The sequence below is a fragment of the Salmo trutta genome, chromosome 17, assembly GCF_901001165.1.
Source record: "Salmo trutta chromosome 17, fSalTru1.1, whole genome shotgun sequence".
Taxonomy (NCBI): Eukaryota; Metazoa; Chordata; class Actinopteri; order Salmoniformes; family Salmonidae; genus Salmo; species Salmo trutta.
Window position 1 is genome coordinate 29,997,649 of NC_042973.1, and position 27,136 is coordinate 30,024,784.

Below are 27,136 nucleotides of genomic sequence, written 5' to 3' on the forward strand. Positions count from 1 at the left end.
ATCCAGCATATTCTAGTTTCTGGGCCAGAGTAGTAACCAGTTTAATTTGGGTACGTTTTTCATCAGGCCGTGAAAATACTGCCCCCTACACTTTAACCTGTCTGGGAACGTGGGACGCGAGCGTCCCACCCCTGGTACACCCTATCAACAGCAGGTGAAATATCAAGGGCGCCAAATTTGAAAACAATTAAATGTCATAATTCAAATTTCTCAAACATACAACTATCTTACACCCTTTGAAAGATAAACATCTCCTTAATCTAACCACGTTGTCCGATTTCAAAAAGGCTTTACGGTGAAAGCATAAAGTTAGATTATGTTAGGACAGTACATTGAAAATAGCTGTGTGTAATGTTTTGTCAATGCAAAGACAGGCGTCACCAAAAGCAGAAAACCAGCTAAAATTATGCACTAACCTTTGACAATCTTCATCAGATGACACTCCTAGGACATTATGTTAGACAATACATGCATTTTTTGTTCTATCAAGTTAATATTTATATCCAAAAACAGCGTTTTACTATGGCGTTGATGTTGAGGAAATATTTTCCCTCCAATACCGCAAGTCAATCAGCACAACAAATTAAATAATTACTATTCGAAAACATTGGTAAAATATTATATTGTCATTCAAAGAATTATAGATTAACATCTCTTGAACGCAACCGCATTGCCAGATTTAAAAATAACTTTACTGGGAAATCACACTTTGCAATAATCTGAGGACTGCGCCCAGAAAAATAGGCTTTGCGATACAGACTAAGTGCCATGTTGGAGAGATCTAAAATCAAAAATACTATGTAAATAATCCCTTACCTTTGATTATCTTCATCAGAAGGCACTTCCAAGAATCCCAGGTCCATAACAAATGTAGTTTTGTTCGAAAAAGCTCATAATTTATGTCCAAAAAGCTCCGTGTTGTTAGCGCATCCTGTAGGCTACTCAAAAACATGAACGACGCCCGCCGGACTTGTCTTCATCAAAGAAGGAAAAAAAATATTTACGTTCGTTCAAACATGTCAAACGTTGTATAGCATAAATCATTAGGGCCTTTTTCCAATCAGAACTTCAATCAAATTCAAGGTGGACGATTGCATTCTCTTTTAAAACGTATTGGAACGAGAGTACCCAAACATGCACTCGTGCGCCAGAGTCGTATCGGCCATCCGCTTATGACCAACGGTCCAAGTCTCTTGTTCGGTCAGTTTTCACAGTAGAAGACTCAAACCACTTTGTAAAGACTGGTGACATCTAGTGGATGGCGTAGGAAGTGCTCAATGATTAATACGTCCCTGTGTGTTTCAATGGCATAGGCTTAAAAGTAATTCAACACATCAGGTATCCACTTCCTGTCAGAATTTGTCTCAGGGTTTTGACTGCCATATGAGTTCTGTTATACTTACAGACACCATTCAAACAGTTTTAGAAAATTCAGAGTGTTTTCTATCCAAATGAATGTTAATAATATGCATATCTTAGCTTCTGAGTTGGTGTAGGAGGCAGTTAAAAATGGGCACATATTTTTTTTCAAAATTCTCAATACTGCCCCCTATCCCCAAAAGCTTTTAAGAAGTTAAAGTCACCATTGGCCTCATTGTGAAATCCCTAAGTGGGTTTCTTCCTCTCAGGTAACTGAGTTAGGAAGGACGCCTGTATCGTTGTAGTGACTGGGTGTATTGATACACCATCCAAAGTGTAGTTAATAACTTCACCATGCTCAAAGGGATATTCAATATCTGTTTTTTTATTTTTACCCATCTACCAATAGGTGCCCTTCTTTGCGGGGCATTTGAAAACCTCCCTGGTCTTTGTGGTTGAATCTGTGTCTGAAATTCACAGCTCGACTGAGGGACTTTACAGATAATTGTATGTTTGGACTACAGAAATTAGGTAGTCATTAAAAAAAATTATGTTAAACACTATTATTGGAAACAGAGTGAGTCCATGACTTGTTAACAAATCTTTACTCCTAAACTTTAGGCTTGCCATAAAAAAAAAGGGTTGAATACTTAATGACTCAAGACATTTCAGCTTTTAATTTTAACTTAATTTGTAAAAATGTTTTAAAAAAAACTATTCTACATTGACATTATGGGGTAGTGCGTAGGCCAGTGACACCTAAATGTAATCAATTTAAATTCAGGCTGAAACAAAATGAGGAAGAAGTCCAGGTGTGTGAATACTTTCTGAAGGCACTGTAAGTGACATTTTGGTGTGTGTGTTGTAGAAATAAGAAGATGGTCAGGGAAAACGTCTGAAAACATCTAATTTAGACTAATGGTTAGGCATGCTGACAGCGTTAGTAAATCCACCAACATTCTCCACAAATCGAATTAAAAAGAGGGACAAGCACCGACGGCGGCACTTGCTACCCCCACCCACTTCCAAACACAAACACACGTGCGCACGCACGTACACACACGTTTTTACATGGACTATTCATGAGCCCCATATTTGTCACTATCCAACACAACTTGAAAAGTCAGCATTGTGCTGTTCAACATGTCAGTCGTCATAGCAGCTGTGGGAATATGTTTTATATAAACTGAAGCGTACAGGCTAATCTCCCCCTCTGTGCCCTCAGGAAATATGACAGCTTTGGATTGGAACTCAGGCCTGGAAAAGGAAGCCCCAATAGAGTTCATGCATGTAGCAAAGGCCATGTCTGTGCCTTGTCTGGTTCTGTGAAGTGTGCAGCCGCCACCGTTAGATGTTTGGAGTCGGCTGATGTTTACAGTCTCAGAGAGTGCTGAAGGATATGGGCTGACAGGTAACCCAGCCGCCATATTGCCTCCTGACAGGCTGCTCTTTCCCTCCCTCTCTCATTCCCTAATCTGCGTGGCTAAGCCTGTGGCTGGGCCAGGATTTATACTGTAGCGTGTGTCTCTCTGTCTTTTATTAACACAGTGCCAGGAAGGAACAAATGCTGGTGATGAGGTCCTAGTTTTTCAGCACTTAAGTGTTGCATGTAGCCAAATTTACAGAGACATTGGAAGGGATTCATTAAACAGCTTGGTCCTTGGGTAAACTAGCTGCAGTTCTGATCATGCCATGTCACCTTCATAAGTATCACACAGACTTTAGTGACTCAAGCTAAAATAATACGTGTTGTTTGAGAGAACATATGTGTTAAGTAATGTTATCATATCAATAATGGTAGTAATAGGAGATGTTTTCCATGGTGTGGTGAAAGGACACTTACTGTAAGCTGATGTAGCAGCAGGTCCATGAGGAAGGCTATCTTGTTGCTGAAGATAACATATGTGCAGTTGAGGTGGCAGCGAGAGCATGCCAGATAGTAGGTGTTTATAGCAGCACATAGAGACCTGAGAGGAGAGAGACAAGAGGGAGAACAAGATGAATCACTTGTCACAAGTAGAACTAAATAGTTCAAGGCAGAATGTTACGCTCTATACAGCTCATTCAAAACAACACAGTGTAGGAGTTTATCACGGGCATTGACATGGTTCTCAAGTGATCAAGAAACCAAAACGCACTACACCAAATGTGTGGTTCCTTAAAAGGTTGTTTTATCTTTGGCAGAGTTGAAAGCATATACATCACTGACAGCAAGAGACGGAAAGCAACATTCAGGAACCCAGTTATATTAACTACTACTTATGCTTACAACGAGACTACCTCACTAGTCAACTCCTGATCCAGAGTGGGACAGTAATAAGACAAGAGATCTGCATAACCAGAGAGGCTGCTGGATGCAATCTGCAATCACAGTGCCAGGCAGTCTAATCTGGAGTCAGATCCTGTAGTGTTTCCTCTGTGGAGATAAGGCCATTCCTCTCAGCAGCTCTTCAGCTCAGAGCCCCAGGCTACGGCCAGGCAGAGCAGAGCAGTGAGTGGAACATGCCTCTGTATTATGTCTGCTTTAAACAAGACCCAGAGACGATTAATGCTACAGATACCTGATGAATCATTCTACCCTGACTGCTGCTCCCCCTCACCCTTCTTTCATCACTTAATATTTTCTGACAACTGTATATTTTAGCCAATAGCAGAGTGGCGTGTCCTATCTGCTCTGAGGAAGAATGGAATCTGGCTTTCCTATTCTAAAGTAGGCCATATTTATTTCAACTGGTAAACATTTTGATATCTACCGCAACCTTCACATCTGCAACGCATTTCCACTCCAACCTAGTCGGCATATAAAGAGAAAATATCAGAGACTGATGTAGGCCTAGGTGGATAGGTCTGACAATAACTTCCTCGTGACCAAAATATTTCAGTTGTTTCATATGCTAGTGGGCAGATCTGTCATTTGCTCCATATCATTATTGACAATGTAGTGTAAAGCTGTCAGACATAGAATGTGGTGATAATGTGAGAAGCATTACATTGTGAGCTATGGGAACGTTTCCAAATAGTCCATCAAGGTCTGGTTAAGCACGCCAAGACTTGCTTACTAAACATTTTTACAGTAAGCATCTTATATGGCATACGTGTATGGGCTTTCTAGCCAAATAAAATGTTGGGGGCTTTTCCACCACCATTTATCAACACATTCCTGAGAAAACACAAACCAAACCTGATGTGTTGATCCCCGTTTCTGCCAATCACTACTTAATGACATCTGTTTATGTGTCAGGCACCAAAACACATTCATTATGCTATATTGATATAAAGTATATTATAAGGGGAGATAGGTAGCTTAGTGGTTAGAGAGTTACTAGATCGGTTGCTAGATCGAATCCCCGAGCTGACAAGGTAAAAATCTGTCGTTCTGCCACTGAACAAGGCAGTTAACCCACTGTTCCTAGGCAGTCATTGTAAATAAGAATTTGTTCTTAACTGACTTGCCTAGTTAAACAAAGGTAAAATAAAAAATAATAATAATAATAGTATTGAAATGGAGTGGTTAGGATAAGACCATCATGGTTGAGTGGAACGATAACACAACCTCTTTTGGGCCAGAGTGAAGTAACATGAGAACCCCACCAAACTGTGCTCTCTGGGCAGCCGACCAGCACCGGGGCTGCCTGACTGACTGACTGACTGACTGATCCCCCCCCCCCCCCAAACAGATACATGATTGAGTAACTCGGCAAGAAGTCCGTTTTTCACTGACATAATTCCACCATCATTAGAAAGACTGTACCCTATTGAATGAAATACTAGTTTTCCTCTCAGTCTGATGCTGTGCTGCTTTTAATATGTCCATATCAAATTTACATTTACATTCAAATGTTATTTATCACATGCTTAGTAAACAACAGGTGTAGACTAATAGTGAAATGCTTACTTACAGGCCCTTACTAACAATGCAGATAGAAAAGAACTAGAACAATTAACGTACAGAGATAAAACCAAGCCATTGTCATTCCCATGCCTGACTCAGTGGGGAGAAAGGCCATTTCCTATGAATATTCCTTCAGGTACTGTGATGGAATGTAAGGTGTCCTTATTGAATTAAACAAAACGCAATAGCAGGGTGTCAGGTCACCTAGTCAAATGACAGGGTTGGGCTGATCCTGTTACAGCTTTGACATGAAAAGGCCTGGGAAATCTATAAGACGTTATACAAATTATGAGGAGAGGGATAGCATCAGAGCAGTCAAACGGAATATGAACGATAACCTTACAAAAAAAAAGGCAAGGTCAATATTTAAAAAATATCTTGTCAATATTAGGCTACAAAAGCAACGCATGAAATGAAATAGGCAAACACCATCTTCACATTGTCCATAAAAACCTGTCAACCATAGCACCCTGTTTTTTCACCATGTATAAGTAAAGGTTGCCCTGCCCAGAATGTCTTTATCCATGTAGGGAGATGGGGGGGAGAGGCCAGTCCCCAGGTGGCTGCCACTCTTAATCAGCAGATTAAAGGGCACATCCCTAATTTATTTACTCTAATCTTATTAGGGAGAAAAACAGCCGTCGACTGCTTCAATTCTCTACAAGAAACCCATGTGAGAGGAACCAAGATGGATCCAAAGGAAATTGTTGCTGTACAAGTTAACATTGCAAATGTATGCTGAAAATGTTCCATCTAACTATATAGAATGCACATTTCATTTTATAGCAGTTCATCTATTAATCATTATATTGATGATTTTAGTCTTTAATTCAATTCCATTCCTAATAGAATCACCACTAGGTTTGCAAAAGGAGGGTATATTAAAGGAAACGTTTGAACGTTTACAGGTAAACTACAAGAATTGTGGTAATTTAAGGATTTGATGTAACTTATCACAAGACATCTGGTGGCCCTTTTGGGTACTTCAAATGAATCTCTTTGGCCTTCTGTGTGGCCTCGTCACATGTATAATAAATACAATAATCAAATAAGATGATTGTAAAATAGAAAAAAATTGAATGACAAAGCTGTAAAACATTATCCTAAATATAAACCATCAATTTAGTGAAAACTATTTATGTTTAATATGAGGGTTTCGGCATGATATATCCTATATATCATCCTGAAATAAAGGTGTAAGTTATATATACACACATGAAAATAATACCATTGTTGATTAGAATTTTTTTTTCATTAATTATTTTCTCTTGAACCATATGGTCCATCTACTAGAAACTCGGACACAGATCTACTTTTTTTATACTATATATGAAAAAAAGATAACTATCTATATATTCATTCATTCATTCATGTATAAAATTACCATAGATTTACATAGATTACCCGTTACTTTCCAAATTTCCAGAAGATTCCGGTAACTTTGGTAAATTAACGGTAGCGTTGCAACCCTAATCACCACACTCTCAACCAGAGACTCAGATCTCGGGTCATGAACTTCCACTGACTTCTCACAATCGACTCAGTCAACTACTCATGTAATGAGCATGCAATTGCTTTGTAACACAGCTAATCAGGTATGTTTTAGGCCCGCTAAACAAATGGCGACTCTCAGAGGCACGTTTGAGTAATGTCCTTACAGCAGCTCATGCAATGAGCAATCTCGGTGATCCATCTTTAGCTCCCTCCCACCTAATTGAGCTTAATTAGCATGACACGTGATATCATCCCTGTCCCTGGAATCTGTCGTTGTGCCCCCTTGATGACAGCCTATTTCAAAGATTTTGAGGAGCAATTTGGTAAAAGGGCCATGCTATTCCGTCTCGTGTTACACATGCACTATGTAAGTGGCGTTGGTTGATCCATGTATGCCAGTCCATCCTAACAGGCAGCATACCTCCACCTACACAGCTCTGGGTGCTCATTTGACAGCATGCCACACCCACTGCCGGACCCAAGGATTTGGTGCCTGCACCGACCGCCAGACTACACCCAGCGGGAGATACAACGGGTACATTGTTAATCTGGGATTAATGAAACCTGATTTTGTAGACTAGGGACTAGGGATAAGGCTCCACTGATGGCCCATACTGACAGGTTGCGGAGAGAGAGAGCAAGAGAGAGGAAATAGGAGAGAGGAGAGAGAGAGAGAAGAGTAAGAAGCCTGGAGGAGCCAGCTTCTCTACTCTAAACTGCTTAACCTCAGACGGCCGGCCACAGCAAACCACCCTCCTGTTATGATGAGGCCATAGACACACACAGCCACCTCAATCCAGGAGCTATTGTAAAGGGCTAGATAGAGACTAAAGACACACAGACTGGACTAGAGAACACAGTATTCTGGGCCAGCCCCCTGGGACAACCATACACCATGGAGCCCTGTGGGGATCACCGTGGGTGGCAGACAGGCTCGGACATGACAAGGGGGCTGGGGGATTGGGAGTGTCACTGATCTCTGTGGCTGAATAAAAACTTAAGTTTAAACCATCCCAGAATCCATAGAGTATCCCAGGGGCTGATAGACAGATGGCTGGGAAGGGAAAAATTAGAGCTAAGGTCAGGATCCCCCACAGTATAGTACTGCCCCAATATCCCAGAAAACACTTAGGGCTCAAGAGTATTTAGAAGTATTTTCTTAGTGACATAAAAACACAACAGAAACAGCATAATAGTTTAGGGTACTGGGAAAATACCAGGTAGACTCCCCTTACAGGTAGATGTTTCCAATTTTCAGAAGTCTTCCCTTCTTGCAAAGATAATAGGACATCATCCATGTAAAAGACTCTTTATGCTTTTGTCACTGGGTTATCAAGCAGGAGATCGTTCCACCTGAACCTCAAGCTCACGTTTCCCAACATCTCAGTGCTTTTCCTATGTGCCCAGTCAGGCCTGACCATGGCAATGCTGCAGAAATCTGACCAACTTCCAGATCAGGTTGAATCCCTGCTTTTCAACAGGGAAAATGTGTGTTCATGGAAAGAAAACTAACCCTAAGCCAAAATACAAGGTGAGGAGCAAATCCATTTCCTGGTGCTGTCAAACAATCCCTTCATTCACTGCTATCTAAATGACACTTCATTTGATTCTTCTGTTGATCTTTCCGATACCCTGAGTGCTTCCAAGACGTTCCACACTGGCTGGGTAAGAACTGAGAGTAATCTGATGAGCCTTCATGCATCACACACTCACACCATATAACAACATCCTGAAATGAAACCTAAGGTAGCAGCTTTGATTACACAGCATATACTCAGTCATGTGACTGAGGTGGGTAACTAACTATAAGAGTGTTTTAACATGCAGTGTCCTAGCATAGCAGTGTCACTGGACTATTCATTTTTATTAGTTTTAGTTATCCTTTATTTAACTAGGCAAGTCGGTTAAGAACAAATTCTTATTTACAATGACGGCCTACCCTGGCCAAACCCTAACCTGGACGACGCTGGGCTAATTGTGTGCCACCCTATAGGGACTTCCAATCACAGCCGGTTGTGATACAATCGAACCAGGGTCTGTAGTGACGCCTCTCACACGGAGATGCAGTGCCTTAGACCACTGCGCCACTCGGGAGCCTTCTCGGGAGTTAAGACCTCTCTCAAAAACTGAAAAGCATAAAAATAAGCCTGTTTCATTTTCAATGTGGTAGAACAGGTGCCCCTGTTCCACTCATCACTTAGATAAAACAGATAATGTGACTGTGGTATCTGGTGAATTGTATCATCAAGTGTCCTCTCCCGATTCTCTCAAATTCAACTCAAAAAGTTATACGACCTCTTCAGCCCTTCGGGTGGGTCAGTCTGTCTGTTCTGACGCTAGCTTCTCTTCTCTTGTGCTGAGCCCAGACATCACTGGGAGAAACTCCCCCCAGTCCTGTCTCTCTCCTCCTCTACTCCCCAGTGACCCCTACTGGGAGACACAGGGACATGTCCCATAAACACACAGTAGTTGACACAACGTTGGAATACTTGAAGAATGCATCCATCTTTCCTTGACAGAATTTACATCTGAGAAGTGTCAGATTTGTTAAAGTAGTGATGTGGAAACTTTGCTTTTGCTAATGAAATCATGCAGGGGTTTCCCCAAAGTGAGGAAGGATGTGCTAATAAAGACTGAAAACAGGGCCAGAACGGCACCTCCATTTACCCCCCATCTAACCACACATCCAGACTGGGGCAAAACATTTACTCACCATATAATAATAATGATGCTGAAGATAAGTGTCTCCAGAGGCAGAGAGAGCAGAGCTGTGGTTTTGGCTGGTGAGGATCTGTGATCATTTACAGCTTGTTTTAGACAGCTCTGCCCCCTCCTCCCCAAGGGAGCACAACACACTCTCCACTCAGAATCACACAGAGAAAACACATTCACACAGAGTAGGGCTCACACTTGCAAGGCCTTGAAGAAGATACGTAAAGCTTAAAGAGCAGTGATACTTGCAAGAGCAATGTGCGGGTTTCTTCTTTTTTCTCATCTCATTCAACTGTTGCCATGCACCTGCTGCAGAGATAGGTCAGATGTGCGAGGTCAGATGTGCGAGTGCCTTTCAATTTTGAGAGAGTATTGTTAAAATTCCTCCAACAATGGACGTATATATATTTTTTTTCTAAAAAATACTCCCTCGCCTTGAGATTTGAATATGCACATTTAACAGTAAGAGTGTGATAAAGGTAATCCAGGGGGAGAACAATTAAGGATCATCTTCACACGAGACCATTTGGTTTATGGATGACTTTGCAGGTAAAAATCTCTGGTATATTATATATACACTGTGTTATATTGATGTTAATGAGAGTTGTTGCTCTGATAGTCTAGACATGGATCCAGCGGCCACAGGGTTACACAGGGACATTAGCCGAGCCTCAGAGGAATTAGCTCATTAATGTAATGGTAACAAGTAGGAGTGGGCCTCCCAGGGGGGTAATATTACCCAAGCATCTCCGACTCTGCATTTGACTTTTTTGTAAATCACTCAGCTTATCTGAGAGGAGGCGATCAATACGGCAGCATTACTGTAAACAGATAATGTAGCAAGCGCTGGGGTTAGCGTCTATCTCACAGACGCCGACCATTACGCCATACAGCCACCCAGATGAACAACAGTGATTAGTGGACAGACGGGCCATGTCCTTGTGTTGAATCACGTCACTGGCTCCAAATATTCCCATCCCTTGCCCTGACTCCCTTACATTAACTCTATATTGTAAATGTGTGTGTTTATATAGAATGAATGTGGGTATAATACATGTTTAGCCATGTACAGGGCTACTATGAGTGTGGGCTGGACGTGTTTGAGGGGCTGGATTTATGTGCTCTGGAAGAGGGTTATCGCAAGTTCTGACCCAAGCTCAACGCTCTCAGGGGCCCAACAACAACCCCAGGCCTGAGGCAGCCCTCTACTCTATAGCATGGAGGACAGAGAGAGCAGAGACAGCCCAAAGACAGCTAGCCTATCACAACCTGAGCCCACAGGTGCTGGGTAGACAGGAACTGGCAACGCGTCGTCTGCTTTGCCACTGGTAACATCATGAATATACTGTTATTATGTACTATTCAACATATAATACCACTTTATCAAGTGGAACACATACTAAGAACTGTCAACAGAACTGGATAACTTTCTTGAGCTTTACTTTAGGAAGGTTACATTGTAACATTCCTAATTGTGATAACGCCACAGGAGTGACCAGCCCCTTCAAGCTTAATTAAAGTTGTCCTCAGTCTTATGTATATTTCTAGAAGATCTGAAGAAGTTATTTTCAACATGTTCAGACAAGGTGGTAATTGAGTCCTGAAAGATGGTAACAGAGAGGGCATTCCTTTGTCACTAGACATGGCACACTTCAGCTCTGGATTGGACTAGGAGCCCGGCAGAGGATGAAAGAAGTACCTCTGATCTTATTCAACTCCTCTTCCTCTGTACGTCAAGTGGCTGTCTCAAAGCGTAGGAACAACAGTGTGTGGGGGTGTAGTCTCCCGCTTCAACAAGCAGAAACAGTCCAATTGTGAGCAAAAGACTCCTAGCTACCTACAAGTAAAAACCTGTCCCCCCAATTTAAGTTAATAAAATTCCTCACGATACGGAAGTCCGCTTCAAATTCTCCAGGATTAGTGATTGAGTGAATAAAAAATAAATCTATAAACACGAGATGGAAGTATTTAAAAGCATTAGAAATATAAGAAGCATTTGTCCATTAGTGGAGGTTTGGGAAACAGTAAATGCTAATGAGTGTAGGAGAGAAGCCATTCCAGTCCATTAGAGAGTTCCAGTGTTGTGAGAATGGCGGTCTCTCCGAGGTTATCTACTGGCAGGCCACACTAACTCCAGACCCACAACTCAAAACCACGACAGAGTCCTTCTGATGGATTAGACACATGGCCTTTCTGTATATCAACAGAAAAGAATGAACACAAAATAGATGACCAAAATGTAATCCCTTTCTCCTTCTAAAAAGGGTGCATTATTATTCATGATCCATTCTGAAAGTATTGATTGAGATACGAGCACTATAAAAAGAGAAATAAAAGGAAGGGCTGAGGTTACCTCACTCACTTTACGCAATTGCAAAAACATCACAAATTGTAAACAGAGGAGAGCTGTCACGGAGGTCAGAGTGTGGAACATGTCTTTAGAGGCTTACACAGCAGCTGGTAAGGCTCATGGGTTTTAAGTGGAGGTCTGGTTGGACGACAGACAGTGAAATGTCGGCTCATGAGTCATGAGAGCAGCAATAGGCCAGGATATTGGTTGTGAAGAGTATGGGAATATGGGGGATGGAAAGGACCAAAAAAAATACAAAAATGTCAATTTCAATGGATTCATGAAGTTGTATTGTATGGGGACCGTGGAGGTTCCAGCTAAAGTAAATTGAGTAATTTGACATCCTGTACACTTCCTCATGGCTGTCTCAGCAGAGGTGACATCACGAGAGGTCAGCAAGATGCATTATGACCAATGACGATGACCCTCACAGAGCCACAAGCAGCAGCCACATACCCTTCATGAACAATTTGTATTAAACATAGTGTCATTATACATTACTTGACCAAAAGTATGTGGACAACTGCTCGTCATCTCATTCAAAAACCATGGGCATTAATATGGAGTTGGTACCCCCTTTGCTGCTATAACAGCCTCCACTGTTCTGGGAAGACTTTCCACTAGATTTTGGAACATTGCTGCGGGGACTTGCTTTCATTCAGCCACAAAAGCAGGTCGGGCACTGATGTTGGGCGATTAGGCCTGGCTCGCAGTCGGCTTTCCAATTCATCCCAAAGGATTTCGATGGGGTTGAGGATCAGGGCTCTGTGCAGGCCAGTCATGTTCTTACACACTGATCTCAACAAACCATTTCTGTATCGACCTCGCTTTTTACACGGTGGCATCGTTATGCTGAAACAGGAATGGGCCTTCCCCAAACTATTGCCACACAAAGTTGCAAGCAAAGAATTGTTTAGAATGACATTGTATGCTGTAGCGTTAAGATTTCCCTTCACTGGAACTAAGGGGCTAGCCCGAACCATGAAAAACAGCCCCAAATCATTATTCCTCATCCAATCTTTATAGTTGGCACTATGCATTTGGGCAGGTAGCGTTCTCCTGGCATCCGCCAAAGCCTGTCGGACTGCCAGATGGTGAAGCGTGATTCATCACGCCAGAAAACACGTTTCCACTGCTCCAGAGTCCAATGGCGGCGAGCTTTACACCACTCCAGCCGACACTTGGCATTGCGCATGGTGATCTTAGGCTTGTGTGCGGCTGCTCGGCCATGAAAACCCATTTCATGAAGCTCCCGACAAACAGTTATTGTGCTGACGTTTGCTTCCAGAGGCAGTTTGGAACTCGGTAGTGAGTGTTGCAACCAAGGACAGATTATTTTTACTCGCTACACGCTTCCGCTCTCGACGTCCCGTTCAGTGAGATTGTGTGGCCTACCACTTTGCGGCTGAGCCGTTGTTGTTCCTAGACGTTTCCACTTCACAATAACAGCACTAGCAGGGCAGAACTTTGACGAACTGACTTGCTGGAAAGGTGGCATCTCATGACGGTGCCACGTTGAAAGTCTGAGCTTTTCAGTAAGGTCATTCTACTGCCAATGTTTGTCTATGGAGACTGCATGGCTGTGTGCTCAATTTTATACACCTGTCAGCAGCGGGTGTGGCTGAAATAGCCTAGTCCACTAATTTGAAGGGTTGTCCACATACTTTTGTATATATAGTGTAGTTTGTGTAAAACCCTCTAATCTGAATAGAAAGTGTATCAAAAGACAGTGTGTGTGGAGTCTAGGTTAGCTGTATTTGAATGTAAAAGCTGGAACTCACTTGATTGGAATGCGTGAGACTGCGGTGGGGGTGGAGTTTGCAGTGACTAGCTGCAGAATCTGTTCCAGAGTAGAAAGTCCCCCTCCCACCTGGAATGCCACTTGATCTTCATTGTTCTGTGGAGGGAGAGAACAAGAACCGCAGTCAGGTAACAGGAAGCCGGATGGACAAGGGTATCACGTTGCTCTCACTGAGGACCCAACTGCTCTTTTCCCCTCACCTCCCACTTCCAAAGGGGAGTCAGGAGTGAAATCTGAAAAACACAGCGATCCCCAAAGCATTCCTGTTAAATCTCAAAAGTGCACAACCCCAGCGCTCCACCCCCACTCCAGCCAAGTCTCAGTGGAGGACAGTTACTCTGCAGACCTCCACACACACACACACACACACACACACACGGTGGTCTGTGCTCACAAACATAGGCCGAGGAGAGACTGTAGAAAAGTAAATAACTGAGAAATCAAACAAAAACTACTAAAGAAAATCATCAATCAAGATAAGAGTCTTGGATACATGCTGAATTGACTGTTTATTTATTCCAATATAAAAACAGCTATAACTCTGACCGAGGTAGTGCACCCAGCTGAGGCTAGCACATGGGATTTAAAATGTATAGTAAACAATTATCATCATTAAACTGATCAACATGTTTAGTCTAACACAATACGGTGGTCCATAGAGTGAGTCATAGATCTAACGATCAAACAGCCCTAAATAAGAAGAGGGCCGTGCCCTGCTGTTAGGATAGGAGAAACGAGTCAGAGCTCTTGGCATTTGGTCAGATGCTGCTGCAGCTACACAGTCCCATAAATCAACAGCTCCGAAGCCCAGAGCAAGCGGCTGCTATCAGGCATGTTAGTGCCTGGGTCGACCGGGAGGATAGGGGCTGCAGGGGAGGAGTGGGTGCTGATGGAGGGCTTTCCTCACACGGACGGAACAGCCAGGGGGGTGCACACCTCACCACATCACGCAAGGACGGACGGAGGTACACTGGAGGTTGCTTCTACACCTAATGAGGTCACCGTCTCCCAGGTAGTGTGACAGCCTCTAAATCCAAGCACTTCAACGGGTTTTTGTTCCACAGATAAGGGGTTTGCCAACAAGCCTGAACACATTGAGGAAGCGCTTTGCAAAATTATATATAAGCCCTTCATCTGTCACTCACACGGAGTGCCAAGGCACAAGTCCTCAGGATCCGGTGACAAGTAAACACTGAACTCGGCTAGGGTTAAAGTATTTTGGACCAACACACTGAAAAGCACACCAGAAAAGCTCCTGCACTGAGGATTATAGAAATCTCTCCAATGGTCCAGTCAGCACCGTGTGTAGTTGTATGCTGTTTGTAAAAGACCAACCTCCTTTTGTGGAGGTTACCAACACTCTCCATACTTAAATCACGATGGTCTCTAGCACTGAGCTGGGTTTAACCCACTCTTAACTCACCTATCAACACGCCCATCTAAAAGCTTCTGGGCTAAATGAGAAAAGGCAGCTCTTTCATGGTAGTAATCAAATGGTCTTCTAAGGGAGTTAACTGGGACCTGCCCAGTCCTGGCTGTCTGACGTTAAAGCCAGACTGGGACACCTTGGCTGCGTCTGCTTTGGCAGCTTGACAGATCAATCTGCTGTGGCGATGGAAAAGAAGAAGAATGGGTGGAGAGGATTAACCTCCAATCATTTTAGGCAACATCTTAAGGTAGTCTACATCTGAAATAACCATGGCATCCCTACCAGAGAGGACCAAGAGGAGACCAATCTGCTGATGTGGAGATATACAAGCATTCATTTCTCAAAAGCACACCATCAGATCTAGGCTATCAATATTGGTGTTATCGGTGCAGGAAACAGTACAGTATTCAGTGAGTGGTCCTCTCTGTGGTGTTTCACTAGCTATACGACTTTATACTCTGCTGCCTCAGTACTGTGGATGGCAGTAGAGCAGAGCAGGAATAATAGGCCTTCCTGTTCCCAATCAATGAAGAATAACATTTCAACTGCAAGAACTAAAGAGAGCAAATTGCAAGAACAGCGGAATTACACGCCATATTAAACTGAACCCTCTGGAACTTACTTTTTCAGGTACAGTAACTGAGTCATACAGGGAAACAATATAGCTGTTTTTCATTAAATAACCCCTTGAACCACGCTGGGAAGTGTATAACAACGTTAAGGTGAGATCTCTATAGGATGTGTGATGTAGTAAGTGTTGTATCTATTGTTGCCAAATGATTATTTCATATAGCCAACAGGCTTCTGGTTCCAAAGTCATGGTCACAACATCTGCATTTGATAGATCTTTTCAACAAGCCACATCAGGGAGAGGCAACAGAAAGTCTGTTTGGGTATGATTAGTGACGGTGAGTGTACACACTGAAACAAGGTGACAGTGGCTGTACACACTGAAACAAGGTGACAGTGGCTGTACACACTGAAACAAGGTGACAGTGGCTGTACACACTGAAACAAGGTGACAGTGGCTGTACACACTGAAACAAGGTGACAGTGGCTGTACACACTGAAACAAGGTGACAGTGGCTGTACACACTGAAACAAGGTGACAGTGGCTGTACACACTGAAACAAGGTGACAGTGGCTGTACACACTGAAACAAGGTGACAGTGGCTGTACACACTGAAACAAGGTGACAGTGGCTGCCCGTTGATAGAGGCTCAACACTCGCTTCTGAATGAAAACTAAAATGTTGAAACACAGCACTATCCTGCACTGACAGACAAAGATACATCTCACTTAATCTCCCATTCCATGTTCCTATGAAGCAGTGTGAGATTTGTCTGCATCCTGTCACTCTCTGCTTGCCAGACTTTTATTTATTTAACCTTTATTTAACTAGGCAAGTCAGTTCAGAACAAATTCTTATGTACAATGACGGCCTAACCCGGCCAAACCCTAACCCGGACGATGCTGGGCCAATTGTGTTCCGCCAATGATCCTCCCAATCATGGCCGGTTGCGATACAGCCTGGAATCGCACCAGGGTCTGTAGTGAACCCTGTAGCACTGAGATGGAGTGCCTTAGACTACTGCGCCACTCAGGAGCAGACACTCTGGTGACAGTGTAATATGATGAGGGGCTCATTTATTCTAGAGAGAAACCCCCAACATGACTGAAGACATGAGGAAAGGTGAGGGGGCAAGGACAGACAGCCGAGTCCAAACTGAATTATACAGCTGGAGGAATCTTAAACAATTATTACCCCTGGTGACCATTATTACCCCAGCTAATCAGAAGGCCAGGCAGCTGCTAATTCCTGTGTCTGTGACAGAGGTGCTTTTGGGATGAGAGGGAGAGAGAGAGGGAGGGCCAGCAGGACATCCCTTTGTAGTCACCTCCCACCAGCCACTCTAATTAGACACAAAGACAGGGAGGAGGGGATACAGAAGAGGGGAAAGCCCCGATCCTCTGGCCCCACAAACAGACGCTGGGGAACAACTGGCTTGGAGTTCATTATGGGTGTGACACAGGACAGCCTCAAACTGGTTTGCCCATCACGCAATATAACAGATGGAGTGAGCGGGGCAGACATACACTATCATACATGCATTTCATCTTGGACCATGACTAAGACATACACTTACAAAAAAAGCCTGTGAGGAGTAAAAGTTGAGTAGTCTAAACCAGCATCAGCATGTACGGGAGGAGAGAAACCACAACAAGACTGCTGGGGTAAACATTATAGAGAGTGTAAGAGTTTATATGTTTATCGGGTGTAATGGAATTATGTTTGGTACAATAAAGAGGGCTGATTGGTTGAGAGACTAAATGGGAAACAATTCTGGTGGAATTTATTCTATAAATTGGACGGACATTCATTAGGGACTAGCGAGGCGCAAAATCAGACACACCACAGAAACCACAGCCTATAGAGGAACTACAACACAGAGGGATTTCAATGTATGACCCTGGTTAAAGTTACAAAGAGTAAGCCATCCTGGGAACATATGAACTAAAATATTCATACACTTCAAGCAAATCTGTCCTGGTTAGGTAAGAAACATGTAGTCAAATTAAATGATTTCCCTGACTTTTTTTACTCACTTTAGCAGCAACAACAAAGGCTTTAGGCTGTCAGATAAATAACATATTACTCCTTCTGAACTCATAATAAGGGCGGTATTCAATAGGGCCTATTCAAGAGCAGGTAATATGAATGGATAATATTCTGGCCAACGTAAGTCTGCCTATTCATTTACTGTAGTAAAATCCTTCAAGGATGGAAGCAAATAATTGTAGTTACCTGGAATTATTTAGTTGTTATTGTAAACGGTTTGGCGACGTACCAAATCAACTACAGTAGGCTAATCCAGAACCATGTATTTAAATACATGTTTCTGGGCTAGTCCAATAGCTTTCAAGACTAGATTAAATAAACATAAACCTATAATTCAAATCTTGACACTTCTTGTATAGGGGTAAGACAACATAAGTATTGAAAGTCAGTGGAGTATAATAATCCTTATCCCTAGCCCCCCCCTCAAAAAAAATACAAAAATGATACTAATCTTCACAAAATATGCAATTTCTTTAAAAAATATTTGTAATTAACCTGGTTGTGATAAAACTAAGGCTGGGAATTGCCAGGGACTCACGATACAATACTATCACAATATTTAGGTGACGATACGATATGTATTGCGATTCAATACTGTGATTATTACGATTCGATGTTCCAAATACATTGCTGCTGCAGAGGAACAAGAGAGAGCCATGATAAAAATAACTTTTGATCAGTCATGGAAATAAAAGTGCTGAAAACTATTTTGCTCCCTATTTAAAAAGTAGATAGAGAACAAGCTATGAAGGAAAAAAACTGGAATTCTTGTGCAGGTACAGCAAACTAGCGCAAAAATACTATTGTGATATTGTCAAAACTATTTGATACGATATACCATCAAAAATAAAATCCTGATATGTAATTGTATTGCATTTTTCCCGCCCCCATCACATGAAAAAATACCTATTAACTAATCAATTTGAATGCTTAATGTGAGGCCCGGACCAGACTATCGTGGAAAAATAATACGTTTCCTGACCCACTTGTCCATCATGTCAGTTTGGTTCTCCTAGTCTCCTCTGACAAGTTCCTTAAACGAACATTTGAGAAAGTAGATCTATGACACACTAACACTCCCAATCTAAGTCAGGTGAAACAAGGAAAACCCTCCCCAAGGGGGTGAGGAATTGAGAGAAATATATGATTTTCATCTACAGGACCACTATACTAGTCTAAGGTGGGAATTGCATTCAGAGCGCAGGAATAAAATATATACAGTTGAAGTCGGAAGTTTAAATGTATTTGGCTAAGGTGTATGTAAACTCAGTTTTTCATCATTCCTGACATTTAATCAGAGTAAAAAAATCCCTGTTTTAGGTCAGTTAGGATCACCATTTTATTTTAAGAATGTGAAAATGTCTGAATAATAGTAGAGAGAATGATTTATTTCAGCTTTAATTTATTTCATCACATTCCCAGTGGGTCAGAAGTTTACATACACTCAATTAGTATTTGGTAGCATTGCCTTTAAATTGTTTAACTTGGGTCAAACTTGGGTAGCCTTCCACAAGCTTTGCACAATAAGTTGGGTGTATTTTAGCCCATTCCTCCTGACAGAGCTGGTGCAACTGAGTCAGGTTTGTAGGCCTCCTTGCTCACACAGACTTTTTCAGTTCTGCCCACACATTTTCTGTAGGATTGAGGTCAGGGCTTTGTGATGGCCACTCCAATACCTTGACTTTGTTGTCCTTAAGCCATTTTGCCACAACTTTGGAAGTATGCTTGGGGTCATTGTCCATTTGGATGACCCATGTGACCAAGCTTTAACTTCCTGACTGATGTCTTGAGATGTTGCTTCAATATCCACATCATTTTCCGTCCTTTGTGAAGTGCACCAGTCCTTCCTGCAGCAAAGCACCCCCACAACATGATGCTGCCACCCCTGTTCTTCACGGTTGGGATGGTGTACTTCGGCTTGCAAGCCTCCCCCTTTTTCCTCCAAACATAACGATGGTCATTATGGCCAAACAGTTCTATTTTTGTTTTATCAGACCAGAGGACATTTCTCCAAAAAGTATGATCTTTGTCCCCATGTGCAGTTGCAAACCGTAGTGGCGGTTGTGGAGCAGTAGCTTCTTCCTTGCTGAGCGGCCTTTCAGGTTATGTCGATATAGGACTTGTTTTACTGTGGATATAGATACTTTTGTACCGGTTTCCTCCAGCATCTTTACAAGGTCCTTTTGCTGTTGTTCTGGGATTGATTTGCACTTTTCGCACCAAAGTATGTTAATCTCTAGGAGAGAACGTGTCTCCTTCCTGAGCGGTATGACGGCTGCGTGGTCCCATGGTGTTTATACTTGCGTACTATTGTTTGTACAGATGAACGTGGTACTTCCAGGCGTTTGGAAATTGCTCCCAAGGATGAACCAGATTTGTGAAGGTCTACACATTTTTTTTCTGAGGTCTTGGCTGATTTCTTTTCATTTTCCCATGATGTCAAGCAAAGAGGCACTGAGTTTGAAGGTAGGCCTTGAAATACATCCACAGGTACACCTCCAATTGACTCAAATGATGTCAATTAGCCGATCAGAAGTTTCTAAAGCCATAACATCCTTTTCTGGAATTTTCAAAGCTGTTTTAAGTCATCTTAGTGTATGTAAACTTCTGACCCACTGGAATTGTGATACAGTGAATTATAAGTGAATTATCTGTAAACAATTGTTGGAAAAATTACTTGCGTCATGCACAAAGTAGATGTCCTAACCGACTTGCCAAAACTATAGTTTGTTAACAAGAAATTTGTGGAGTGGTTGAAAAACGAGTTTTAATGACTCCAACCTAAGTGTATGTAAACTTCCGACTTCAACTGTATATACTACCGTTCAAAAGTTTGGGGTCACTTAGAAATGTCCTTGTTTTTGAAAGAAAATATATTTTATTGTCCAGTAAAATAACATCAAATTGATCAGAAATACAGTGTAGACATTGTTAGTGTTGTAAATGACTATTGTAGTTGGAAACGGCTGATTTTTTATGGAATATTTACTTCGGCGTACAGAGGCCCATTATCGGCAACCATCACTCCTGTGTTCCAGTGGTACGTTGTGTTAGCTAATCCAAGTTTATTATTTTAAAATGCTAATTGATCATTAGAAAACCCTTTTGCAATTATGCAATTACAAGTCAGACGTTTTACAGCTACAATAGTCATTTACAACATTAACAATGTCTACACTGTATTTCTGATCAATTTGATGTTATTTTAAAACGGACAAAAAAAATGTGCTTTTCTTTCAAAAACAAGGACATTTCTAAGTGACCCCAAACTTTTGAACGGTAGTGTATATTTTATCTTTATTTAACTAGGCAAGTCAGTTAAGAACAAATTCTTATTAACAATGATGGCCTACTCCGGCCAAACCCGGACGACGATGGGCCAATTGTGTGCCACCCTATGGGATTCCCAATCACGGCCGGATGTGATACAGCCTGGATTCGAACCAGAGACTGTAGTGATGCCTCTTGCACTGAGAAGCAGTGCCTTAGACCACTGCACCACTCAGGAACCTGGGCCTTTCACAAAATTCGGACACCGCTGATCTTGGCTGCATCCGTCAACTTTAGGCAGGCTCCTTCAGGCCCCATATTGTTGTTACTCTGCTACTCCATTCCCCCTAATCCCCCACGTCCACATCCCAGGTAGAACCAGCCACTGGTTGGCCACGAAGGGGAGCCCAACCAGCCCATGACAGCTGGCAAATGAAAATGTAAATACAGTCTCCATTCTCAGAGCGCAGTGTTTCTGACAGTCCCTCAAGTGTCATAAACGCTGTCCATCTCAGGCCAGCCTGTATTTGAAAGCAGTGAGAAACATTTGGGCCAGTGTGTAAATATGTGAGCTCATTACCAAGGTAAGAGAGAAGAAAGTTAAGAAATTATACTGAAGAAAAATGATAGAGGGGAAAAGCTCTCCACTCCCCCAACAAAAAGATCTAGTTTGACACAAAATAAACCATTAGTGGTCACAGAGGGAGAGGCATGCTGGGGTCGGAGACTAGGCCCAACCCAGAGAGCAGCAGCGAGGGGGGGGGGGGGGTGGTTAGCCTGACTAAGGCCGCCTTGGAGGGGGGGAGTGTTGGGTGTTGTCTAAGGAATTAGCAGAGAAAGTGGAGACTGAATCAGATATCGTAGAGAAAAACAAATCTCTAGGTGAGTCAATTACACACGAGAGATGCTTGTTAGGTCAAATAATCTAAACGGTCCCGACTCAGGGGGCAGACACCCATGCTGACGGAGACTATATTTATTTGACTTTGTCCAGGGATTAGAGGAGGAAGTGCCTCCCAGGCTGGTTCACAGGCCGGCCCCCATGTCCCACCCCACCCCCCTCAGTCCAGGCCTCACTCTGCTCTGGGCTGGGCTAACGGGGAGAAGTTTAACAGCCATACCGAATGAAGTCTAGATTAAGCTCTTCCACCCCTCTACACAACCAAAACTAATGCAGAGTAGGGCTTTCCTCAATTGTTTTAATGCTCTATAAATATGTGAAGAGCTTTAACCACACGGTAAAGCCAAAACAGAGTTGGCTGACCTACCAATCCCAGTGTTGAATGGAAGAGGGCTCCTGGCCCAGTGACCCCTGACCTCCCATAGGGAGAGTATGGAGCTGAGGGGAGGAGCCCCCCCTGTTAGCGACAGCTTGAACACTATCACACTGGACTCCTCCTCTCCAATTACACTGTGCTGTGCCACCCACCCTTGCCACCTCTCTCTCCCTCTGGGGAAATTCAGTAATAGCCTCTCCACCCCTCCCCCTGTCAAAGACCAGACACCATCATCTCTCTATCCTCCCGCCCACCAAAATGCACAGTGTGCTTTATGATGCCTTGAACCGCATCTTGGCAGGAGAATGATGGCTTGTCACTGTATGTTCTCCCCTTCACAAACACAGTGACAGGTGCTCCATTCATCCCCCCTTATTGATGAACACACACTGGGTGTGCCAGGGCTTCACTGTCAATAGAACTCAGTTCAACTCCTTAAAATGGCATCCAACGAAGCCCATCTTCTACAGTGGGTCTCTCTTATATTCATTACATTGATTTAAGTCAACTGTTGTCATCAATGTCTGTCATTCATAGCCTTCTAAATAAGCATTGAATGTCAATGGAATACCTTATATTATGGGTTTTCAACCAGGGATCCGCAGCCCGAGGCACTGCAGGGGGGGGGGTATCCGCAAATGTTTTATTTATTTCAATGTTTTCTGAATATTTCTAGCAACATAATAAACACATTTAGAATAACATACCTAAAGTAGAAAAGAGAAACATGTATTTCTAATGAAGATGACTATTTTTCAACTCCTAATATTGAGAAAATGACTCTCATTGGAGCCAATTACACCCACTGGAGTATCTGACATAGGCTTTGAAAAAGCACCCATGAATAGGCTACCAGTGTGGTAAGTGCAGCTGGATGCTGGTAAGCTTTCTTGACTTGGACATACATTTTTCCAACACATGGCGAACCTTTGTTTAACCAGCTACACAGCTGCTCTTAGCGAAAATGTGTTTGAGTTAACTTTCGAGCTTATAGACTGTTAGAATTTACACTTCCAATTATAATGTGGGAAGGTCAAAATAAGAAATTAAAAAAAACATCTACCAAATCTATTCATTTAAAAAGGTTAATTACTTCTTCTTGCCATTATCATTCGCCTGATGATTTTGTAGATTTTTTTGCTAACGTATGATGAGGGTCCCTGGGTCGATGGTTTGCCTGGGAGCGGGTCCCTGGGCGAGAAAAAGTTGAAGACTCCTGCCTTATATTCTGTTGTAACTTGAGATCCTTTGGATTACATCTTCTAGGAAAACCTTATGTAATTGTATAAACCCACAAATACTTCTCAATCATACAAATGTTTGCCTGTCCAGTGATGGGTAGCTCCTCTATTAGTAACATGTGGCCAATGAAAACACGTAGCTAATCTGGCCTGCATTACAAATAACCCAGGGCAAGGAGTTGGGGAGTAACTGATACTCTACACTAGGACTGAGAGACACACAGACAGAGCTGCAGCCAAACAGAAAGCAGTTGAGAGAACTGCCCCCCTCCCTACCTAACACCACTCCACACTCTGACTCTAAGCTCTGACAGAATGGCAGACAAGGAGCAAGTCTCAGTAGTGTGTTACAGCTAGGTGTTAGTGATGTACCTGTTTCTCCAGGATGCGAGAGATCTCTCCCAGGGTTCTGTCCAGGCCTGACACCCTGGTGTTGGCCCACTGACCACTGTCCTGGCCCTGGAGCTGCTTGACCAAGTCCTTCACCAGACGCTGGATCCTGGGGAGGAAGAGAGGGAGAGAGGTTAAGTCCTGTCATCCATCCATCTATTCATCCATGCATAATTATCATTGTATCATTATTCACTATAGTTAAATAGAAGAGATAGAATGCATAAATGTGTAGTTGGGAACTTACTTGGCCTTGTATGGGGAGTCGGGGACTGTCTTTGCCTCCATTGACGTCTCATACTCCTTTGCCCTACAGAGGAACAGAAGAACTCTTTGAATAAGAGGAAAAGAGTGCCCCAGCTTTCATTAAAAAGGCAGGGGAGGATGAAAAGTCTGAAGGAACAGAAAAAGGTCAGGTTAAGACTGAGTGTTTATTTTGCCTGTCAACTTCTCCCCTGGTAACTTGGCTCAAAATAAATTATGCATTAATTCTACAGGGGCATAGTGCTTCGTTGCAACCTACTATTTTCATTCATAATGACATTCCACCCTCATCACTTTACAATGGCATATCACATTCTCTGTTCAACTGTATTGTTAAATAAATATGAATGGTATGCGTTAACTTGGGTAGCAAATACATCAGTGTTTTGAATCCTGGACATTCACAGATTATGGCAGTCATCAGGACTGTTCTCTGTGCCATTAGACCAGCAGACATGGCAAAGACAGGCTCTACTAGTAGCACACAGAACATCTCTGTCCATCAGTCAGACAGTCAGTTAGCATCCCAGAGCAGATAAGAGCTATTATTGATCCCAGTAACAGACAGAAAGTCTTACGGTCAGGAAGCAGCTGATAAACTAACAGATCCCAGAAGAGGACAGGTGGAGCTTCCCCAGAGGACCAGACCTATCCTGACAGAACAAGGCTAAAGTCATTAGCATCAGCTAGATAGAGGAGATCATAAACACTGTCAATGTCAATCCAGCTCAGAATTAAAGCCAAGAATTAAACCCAGCGAAGACAAAAGCTTTAGGTAAACTGACTAGGGAGTTACCAATGTTTACTATTTCTAAGGTTAATTAGCAAACGTTTATCCCTCAGAGAAATATCTCAAATGAGCAACAGTCAGAAATGTATGCTCCCGTCATCTCGGTAAGCAGCTCCAGTGTAGATTTGGCCTTGTGGTTTAGGTAATTGTTCTGCTGAAAGGTGAATTTGTCTCCCAGTGTCAACCAGGTTTTCTAAAAGATTTTGCCTGTGCTTAGCTGTATTCTTTTTATCCTAAAAAAAACTCCCTAGTCCTTGCAATGACAAGCATACCCATAACATGATGCAGCCACCACCATGCTTGGAAATATGAAGAGTGGTACTCTGTGACGTGTTGTGTTTTTCCCAAACATAACACTTTATATTCAGGACAATCAGTATGCCCTTGCAAGGCTTGACATTCAGGTAAATTTGCCAGTGGCATACCGGGCCAGTACCAACTGAAAGCTAAAGGCCCGAGTGAAAAGAATACTGGCCCGGGAAAGAGTACCTGAATGTCAAGCCTTGCAAGGGCATACTCATTTAAAAAATGGCTAGTCATTATTAGGCTGGTTCTGTATGGAATGCAGGTACATTATGGGATACAGGTCAGGTGATTTTTTGGATGGCATTATCCATAAACTGAAATAGTGAAAAAAGTTGGTCAAGAGCCCTGCATTCTCAACTGGTGGACCGCAGTCCTGATCATTTAAATGTTATTTTTCATTTGTGGGCTGAGCAAGTAGCCCATAATGACCTACCCTCCATTCACAATCACATTTTAACTTGGCAATATCATATTTACATTGGTTGTTTGGAGGGAAAAATAAAACCTCTGCGCAATCTCAAAAAGGGTGTCTTTTTATCTTTTGGTAAATTCAGTTTTTATAGTTTCTAGTTTTTTCAGGTTTCCACTGTCAAAAAATAAAATAAATATATATATATATATATATATATATATATATATATATATATATATATATATATATATATATATATATATACATATATATACATATATATATATACACACACACACACACACACACACACACATACACTCGGAGTAAAGACCAGCAAAACGGCTAGTTGGGTGACTGAGGTCAATCATTCTATCACATTATTTACCATGTCCTCAAAGACAACTGAATAAAAAAAATGTTGCTGCCTCGCTTCCACCAGAAACTGAACTATACCTGGCCTGTTTGTCATTCTGATATTACAATATTAATCTCTGACAGGTTTACACCCACCCAGGTTAAACGGGGAGCAATTGCTGAGCCATTCATCATGATTCATCATTCACCGCAGCAGGTCCGGCTGAATGGGCTGCGGCTAGAAACATTAGTAAACAGCAATAAAGGAAAAAGCACAAATCTACAATGCAGAACTAATAATCAATTAATCAAGCTTCTTTATTCATCTGAACTGGCCCTGACTGACAGAGCCAATGCTGTAAAAATGTCTACCTTTGGAGGCAGAAATAACCAATTCAGTTTTATACTGTTAAGTGTGTACTGTTTGATGCTGTGTTCCTGTATATAGTGCGCATTATGGATAGAAGCTAAACCCTCAGCTAAATCGTCGGAGTGGACTTCTACACTGTGCACCCAAATGGGACAGGTTGTTTAAACTAGGAGTAAGTTGGCTTGATGAGCATGAAATCTCTAGTGGCTTACCTTGGGCCTCATCTCACAGGAACATGGTGTGCATGTGTATATGGACCCCTCCAGCTCCTCCACTGGGTGAAACGAGTAAGGCTATGATCACCTCTCCAGGTTGCACACAGGGGTGTCTTTGTGTGCCCACCTCTTTCTGAGCTCCACTCACACACTACGGACTCTGTTCCCAGCCAAAGGAAACACACAAAGTGGGCTACAGCCAAACGGCTTGCCCTACAGGAGCAGGTACACACTTCCAAATCCTTGTTTTAAAGTCCAGAACGCATCCTGACAAAATGATATGCTACTTACATGCCTTTTCAACAGCATATTTTCTTAAAAGAAAAGCAGTCCTATATGACTGAAGGAAAGACAGCCAAACCGCAAACATTTGGGTTAAACTGTGTTCAGTAGTTTATGATGGGGAGTACAAGCCCGCCCCAGAGTCCAATGAAAACTTCTTGCATTTTACAGACACCTTGCCACGCTTCAATAAAACGGCTCATTTCCACCCAGCAGTGGAGCTGCTCACCTTTATGCTAGCAGGGGCTTTGTGTTATTTACTACCTCTGAAAGCCTTGTGCCTTTGAGTGCTAGTCTCAGCAGGG

At 42.5% G+C, this 27,136-nt stretch overlaps 1 protein-coding gene across 5 annotated transcripts in view; it reads right to left on the reverse strand.

The window, feature by feature from the left end:
* Positions 1 to 27,136, reverse strand: part of LOC115152001 (S phase cyclin A-associated protein in the endoplasmic reticulum) — a 96,692-nt gene that overhangs the window by 29,014 nt on the left and 40,542 nt on the right. For all 5 annotated transcript variants that reach the window (XM_029696422.1, XM_029696419.1, XM_029696424.1 and 2 more), the window contains 4 exons: positions 24,083 to 24,145; positions 23,818 to 23,944; positions 13,589 to 13,704; positions 3,203 to 3,326 (listed from right to left, as the gene is read on the reverse strand). In XM_029696422.1, the coding sequence (XP_029552282.1) occupies positions 3,203 to 3,326; positions 13,589 to 13,704; positions 23,818 to 23,944; positions 24,083 to 24,145 (430 nt within the window). The remainder of the gene's footprint in view (positions 1 to 3,202; positions 3,327 to 13,588; positions 13,705 to 23,817; positions 23,945 to 24,082; positions 24,146 to 27,136) is intronic.